Source organism: Gekko japonicus, unplaced genomic scaffold, assembly GCF_001447785.1.
Source record: "Gekko japonicus isolate JY-2015 unplaced genomic scaffold, Gekko_japonicus_V1.1 scaffold5023, whole genome shotgun sequence".
Lineage (NCBI taxonomy): Eukaryota > Metazoa > Chordata > Lepidosauria > Squamata > Gekkonidae > Gekko > Gekko japonicus.
Window position 1 is genome coordinate 43,576 of NW_015169938.1, and position 7,189 is coordinate 50,764.

Below are 7,189 nucleotides of genomic sequence, written 5' to 3' on the forward strand. Positions count from 1 at the left end.
GTGCGAAACGTCAGGTCCTACAATACCAAAACCACGGCTACACAACCCGGAAAATCTACAACAGCTAATGATCTAAAGATACCTACATAGATCTGGGGATCCCAGATCACCGCAGACTGTGACAACAGCCATGAAGTTAAAAGACGCCTGCTCCTTGGGAGGAAAGCGATGGCGAACCTAAACAGCATGATAAAAAGTAGAGACATCACCCTGCCAACAAAAGTCCGCATGGTCAAAGCAATGGTATTCCCAGTAGTCATGTATGGCTGCGAGAGTTGGACTATAAGGAAGGCCGAAAGATCAACAACCTCAGATATGCAGACTATAAGGAAGGCCGAGCGCCGAAGAATAGATTCTTTTGAACTATGGTGCTGGAGAAGACTCTTGAGAGTCCCTTGGACTGCAAGAAGATCAAATCAGTCAATCTTAAAAGAAATCAACCCTGACTGTTCCCTGGAAGGCCAGATAATGAAACTGAAGCTCAAATACTTTGGCCACCAAATGAGAAGGGAGCACTCACTGGAGAAGACCCTGATGCTGGGAAAGATTGAAGGTCAAAGAAGACGGGGACGGCAAAGGATGAGATGGTTAGACAGTGTCCTAGATGCAACGAACATGAAATTGAGCCAACTTCAGAGGACAGCGGAAGACAGGAGGGCCTGGCGGGAGCTGGTCCGTGGGGTCCCGAAGAGTCGGACTCGACTGTACGACTGAACAACAACAATCCAGTTTTATTGCATTGTAGTTACATTGGTCTGAATGAGCAGAATGATGTCTGAGTCCAGGAACACCTTTAAAACCAATAAAGTTTAATTCTGGGTATAAGCTTTCATGTGAATGCACACGTCTTCAGATATACTGAAAGAGAAGTCACTCACCATTACATATTGATAGAGGGTGGGGAGGGCATTGCCACAACGGGCTAATCTTGATGCTCATTTGCCCTTCCTTGCAAAAAGCTATATATAATGGTTGATGGCTTCCATTTCAATGTATCCAAAGAAGTGTGCGTGCACACAAAAGCTTATAACCAGAATAAAACTGTGTTGGTCTTCAAGGTGCCGATGGACTTAAACTTTGTTCTGCATTGTTGATTGTGTGTATTTTATACTCTTTATCGTGCTGTTTTATAATTCTCTCATTTGCCCTGATCCTCAGCATGAGAGGCAGAAGAAAGTAAATAAATATCATACATACTTGGGTGGACCTGCTCTAAAAATTAAATGTTTTAGGAACTTCACTTTAACCCATGCACAAATAATGATCTAATGCATTCCTTTCCTATTCTCCTACCTAGAAGAAAATGGTACACAAGCAGGCGCAGAAGTGGGAAACAGAGGAAAAAACGACAAAGAACTCCTAGAAGGAAACTCTCGGGAGTAGGAATTGGCACGAACCCCGTCACGAACCTAAGTTCGTCACAAAAACTGTCCAGTTCATGGTTTGTGAGCCACGGTTCGTGCAATCACATCTCCCACAAACCTCCCATGTTTTTTTACAGAGGTTTGCAGGTGCCTACCTCCTTTACTCTGGTCTGGTTCGACCTCACCTAGAATATTGTGTTCAATTTTGGGCACCACAATTTAAGAAGGATACAGACAAGCTGGAACGTGTCCAGAGAAGGGCAAAGAAGATGGGGAGGGGTCTGGAGACCAAGCCCTATGAGGAAAGGTTGAAGGAGCTGGGTATGTTTAGCTTGGAGAGGAGACAACTGAGAGGTGATATGATCACCATCTTCAAGTACTTGAAGGGCTGTCATATAGAGAGGATGGTGCAGAGTTGTTTTCTGTTGCCCCAGAAGGTTGGACCAGAATCATCTTTTTGTTCTTCCAGCAGTTACAGCGTTCTTGATTTGGTTTAATCGTACCCCTCTGGTCTTCTAAGTGAGGACCGCACATGGCTTACAACATCATTCTCCCCTCCCTCATTTTATCCTCACAAACGTCACCCAGTAAGGTAGGTCAGGGCTGAAAGAGAATGACTTAACCAAGGTCACCCAGCAAGCTTCCATGGCAAGTGGGGATTTGGACCTATCCTACCCCAACACGCCGCCATTTTCACAGATGCGGAAGAATGCACTTTCAATCCACTTTGCAAATGGATTTTCCTGCGTGAAACAGCAAAACACGCTTTCGAGTGTGCAAGTGGGTTGAAAGCGCATTCTTCAGTGGGTGTGAAACCACCCCGTCTAGCCACTACATCAAGCTGGCTCTTCAAGAACATGCATTCTTATGCACTGATCTGGATGGCCCGGTCCAGCCCGATCTTGTCAGATCTCAGAAGCTAAGCAGGATCAGCCCTGGTTAGTACTTGGATGGGAGACCACCCAGGAACTCCAGGGTTGCTGTGCAAAGACAGGCAGAGGCACCTTCCACCGCCACACCAGTGCTCACAGTTTTTTACCCTCCGGCTCACACATTTTTGTCTTGGCTCGGGAAGGAGGGCTCCCAAGCAAACTAATTTATGCAGCAGCCAAATCGCTCGCTCCCAACTTTAATGCCAGGAGCTCACAGAGTAGACTCTTTGCGCACAAGACTCCACAGCGTAGAGGGGGCATTGCACCACACATTGTTATAGGCAAATCTGTAACCTGTTATTTTGTACCCCATTTCCGGGTCGGTAAAAACGGCAGGAAGTGCTTGCTTTGAACTTTTCCTGGATCCGCCGTCCTTTAATATCCTTTCATTCTTTTCTTCGCTAACCTCTGATGACTTTTCATGCGGCCGTCTTCCTTCCTCACGTTTCTGTTCTGGGCCAAAGGCTTCTTGGTTTACTTTGGGCCCATTCTCTGCTCTCAGATGGGAAGGTGAGGAGTACACCGAGCCCTTAGAGTGGCTGGAAAGAGCCGGCTCCTCTCTAGGAGAGTTCCTTTCCGCTAGCAAAATGTAGGGCTCGGTTTTTGAGATCTCTTGTACAGAAACTGTGCTGTCCGATTTATCCAGTTGACTTTTCCCTTTTAATTTCAGTAAACTGGAAGAGGCATTTATGACTTTCCCCGGGAAGCAATTAGTCTTTAAAGCGCCGCCGTCCTCCCCGCCGCCGTCACAACTCCCGCAACACACACAGGAATTGACAAGGCAATTTGTGGCAGCCAAGCTGGGCTGCTGTGACTCTCCCTCCTCATCGGCCAAATAATGCGAGTCCCCGGCAGAGCAAGTCTTCACTACTTTAGATGATTCTGAGGATTCCGAAGGGGGAGATTTTGGATTAAATATAACTGTAGCAGAGATCTTCATCCCTCCAGTCCGGTGAGCGATCAGTTCTGCCGTTTCCACGTCGTGAGCGTACGCATCCCAGGCATTGAGGTACAAATGAGGATTGGGGCCTTCAAAACAACTGCAGGAGTTTTGAAGTGAGGTATCGGCCGGCGGCTTGCCTTCTTCAGTGTTGTTGTTGTCGAGATCGCCCTCTCCTTTCCCCGTGAAAAGCGGGCCTTGCTCAGTTGGGTGACCGCATTTGCACAACAGGGGGTCGCCACACGAAGCCCTGCGCTTCGAAGCGTGACAGGAATCACAGAACGCGTCGCTGGGTGAACCCGTCCCAGAGAGAACTTCTATCACTCCGTCGAGGTCATCGATGAGGAACACGCTCTCCTCTTCGTTACGCGAGTTGTTCAGGAGAACCATATCTGGAGAGTCCCTTCGGCTGCTGCCTGCGTTCCTCGCGCTAGGTCTGCAAACGGGAGACCGGCAGTCCCTTGGCGGCGAGAGCAAGGAGGACATCTCATCCCCCGCTTTGTGAACCATTCTACTCAGTTGCTCCAGCTCCTGCTCGTCATACTGTATGGAACAGGCAAGCTCCACTTCGGTATTTGGAGATTTTTCCGGAACCTCTTCAGATGGTAAAGCCGCCATAAAGTTTGGGATGATGACAGGTGGCACTTGAGGATCTGCTCTCTCAGGAAAGTCAAAATCCTGGGATATACAGAGGTTACACTCCAGAGTATACAGCTCCTCATCGGTGAGAGTCTGTAGTAGATCCCTAGGAAGTGAGCAAACAATGCAGAATGTTGTGAGATCGACATGAGAACTCATATTGTTCACAACTCTTTAGCCACAACGTGAAAGCAGGCAGAGAGAGCGCATCAACTGTATTTCGACAGCTTTTAAAGTTTCAACTCATAAGGTACATGAGACACGCTAGGAAAAGCTTAAGGTGGCAACGTGAGATGGACGGACTCAATCAAGGAATCTGCAGATCTCCGTTCCCAAGACCTGAGCGAGGCTGTTGAAGGCAGGACCTTCTGGAGACTTAAAGTAGATGGTCACAGCCAAGACGTCCTTCAAAAAAGGATCCCAATAAAGGAAAACTGTATCCTGACTGCGCTCAATTAATGTTTAAATATTAAAGCGAACAGAATACAAAAGTTATTCATGAAGTACAGAATACATAAGATAAGTACAAAATATATAAAGGTATTCAACAGTTATTAATTATTGTTATAGGTTGTTAAGGAAGCCCAAGTGGAGGGGATAAGGCAAGCAGTTTTTAAAAATACACTGGGAATGAAGAGAGACAGAGAGACTAAAACCAACACTGTGGGGACAGCTGCTGCTGAAACATTAGTTTAATCTGCACAGCCCAGCAGAATGCCAGTGGCCAATCAGAAGCCTGGCTGGGCAAGAGCCTTGTCATCAGTGTTCCCTCTAAGCTGAGTTAGTGTGAGCTAGCTCACAGTTTTTCAGCCTCCAGCTCACAGATTTTTGTCTTTGCTCAGGAAGGGTGACTCCAGAGACAATTAATTTATGCAGTAGCCAAATCGCTCGCTCACAACTTTAATGCCAGTAGCTCACAGAGTAGAGTTTTTGCTCACAAGATTCCACAGCTTAGAGGGAACATTGCTTGTCATGTTCACTTTGTAAAAGTACTTGGCCAGCACCAGGAAAGGTGTCAGTGTGCGCCTGTGGAGCTTAGGGGACCCCTGATTTGATACATGAAGAGGTCACAGCAAACCTCCGCCCATGACAGGCAGGAAGGGCGCGTTGTTGCTTAAGCACCACCTTCGGCCTCCCTCTGTCCAGAGAGCAAGTGAAGGCATCTTAGCTTTGTGAACATTCAGACCAATTTGCCGTTATGCAGGAGGTCTAGGGATACTGGAGTCTGTTTCCTCCCCACAAACTGGGATGCCAAACCGGGATTAAACCACGGTTCAGAATTCCTGTTCATGGGGAAGAAGCTATTTGCCCAGACACTCACATTCAAATGGCAAACTGGAGTTTTATGATTTCGGAAATCAGGAAGTCTTTGCCAGGACTCCACACAGGGCAGAAGGGACTGGGTGGATGCGGAACAACCCATGCTTGTGCCTGTTGTGATGCCGGAATGTAGCCAGGGCCTCAGTGCTGACACTGCATGAAACCATGGGCTCAGGTTAGTCTATCTTAGGGAGGCAGTAGGTTGTCAGGTAGCCCTGTCATAGGTCTGGGATGTGGGGGGGGGGGGGTGCCCTCCCGTTTTCTGTCTCAGCTCCCCCTGGCTCACCAACTGTTTGCTATCTTATGCTTGACCTTGTAGATGCTCCAGCTGCAGGTTTACTCGGCTGGAAAAGTTAACGGTATTACAATACTATTTGCCCACGGAAGGCTCTTCTTGAAATTGTAGCTATAATGATTGTTGAATCATCAGTGAGATCCGTGAAATTTTGATATGTTACCAGTTGAAATGAATTCTTGAGAGCCACTACATGTCATTCATCTTTGTTCAGAAGAAGATTATTGTCGAAACGGCAGGACATTCCGGAGACCACCGTCTACACTTACTATTGTATCATATTAATTGTACACTATTTTGTATATTATAATTTTGAATATTTTTCAATGAAATATTGTTTAGCGTTAGTTGTCACAGTGACTGTGTCCATCTACTCAAATTGATTCTAGTATAAGTCAGAGACCCTTGTATAGGCGGCCATTCCTGACACAAGGTGTAAATGTGTCTCTAGTACTGTTTAGCGTTAGTTGTCACAGTGACTGTGTCCATCTACTCAAATTGATTCTAGTATAAGTCAGAGGCCCTTGTATAGGCGGCCATTCCTGACACAAGGTGTAAATGGGTCTCTAGTACTGGATCTACCAATAAACAGTTACCTTCTTATGAAGCTCTGTGTTGTGTAACCTGACTAAAGACCCTGACAGGTTAGGGTTAGTAAGAGGATCAAAGGCGTATCTGAGACACTAGCTAGCATTGTCTTCAGGGTCTGAGTCAAGGGGTGGCCAGATTGGGGAAGTATAAGGGCTGAATGGGTAAGGACCATGCTCCCAGGCTCCATGTCAGCGTGGTGAAGGCGACAGCGAAATGATCAGGGATCCCCCGTGTTTCGTGAGCCTCTCCCAGATAAAACCACTCCGTCTCTTACACCGGGTGAAACAGCCCGTCTTGGGATTCTTACGAGAAGCGCACCACAGACTAAGTGTGAAAACCGTTATGCTTGCCAAGCAGAATAAGTTGCTTAACCCTTCTATGGGAGAGACAATAAACTTATTACTTTGCTGGTAAAATAAAGGATCTGGGAGAGTCGAGACAGAGGAAGAGAGAGAGAGAGAATGAATGGGAACACAGCATTATGACCAAGCGACTTGCCTTATCTTCCTTAGTAACGTGTGGAAGGGTCTGAAAAGCTCAGACATCTCTTCTTGCTTACGGTCGAGATTCAGAGGTCCTTCCGAGTAAACAACAAGCCCGCTGCAATTCCAAAGGCAAAAGGAAAAGTCAAGCTCATGTTGTATGTGTTTAAACCACCGGTGCTCCACAGGCCCTCTTCCTCCTTGATGCCACCACAGACGTTGATAGGGCAGAACAACCCGTGAGCAAATATAGGCCAGCAGTTCTTGAACTGATTCAGGTGGGTAAGAACATAAGAACATAAGAGAAGTCAATGTTGGATCAGGCCAATGGCCCATCCGGTCCAACACTCTGTCACACAGTGGCCAAAAATACCAGAGGCCCTCAGGAGGTCCAGCAGTGGGGCCAGGACACTAGGAGCCCTCACACTATTGACCCCCCCCCAAGTACCAAGAATACAGAGCATCCCTTGCTCCAGACTGAGAGTTCATATAAGAACATAAGAGAAGCCAATGTTGGACCAGGCCAATGGCCCATCCAGTCTGTGTCACACAGTGGCCAAATATACCAGGTGCTATCAGGAGGTCCAGCAGTGGGGCCAGGACACTAGGAGCCCTCACACTATTGA

At 47.2% G+C, this 7,189-nt stretch overlaps 1 protein-coding gene across 1 annotated transcript in view; it reads right to left on the reverse strand.

Moving 5' to 3' along the window:
• The window catches only part of ZFYVE28 (zinc finger, FYVE domain containing 28), a 38,140-nt gene that overhangs the window by 24,006 nt on the left and 6,945 nt on the right, over window positions 1–7,189 (reverse strand). Inside the window, exons 5-6 of the mRNA XM_015417545.1 lie at window positions 6,580–6,681; window positions 2,591–3,981 (exon numbers count right to left, since the gene is read on the reverse strand). Coding sequence (XP_015273031.1) covers window positions 2,591–3,981; window positions 6,580–6,681 — 1,493 coding nt within the window. The remainder of the gene's footprint in view (window positions 1–2,590; window positions 3,982–6,579; window positions 6,682–7,189) is intronic.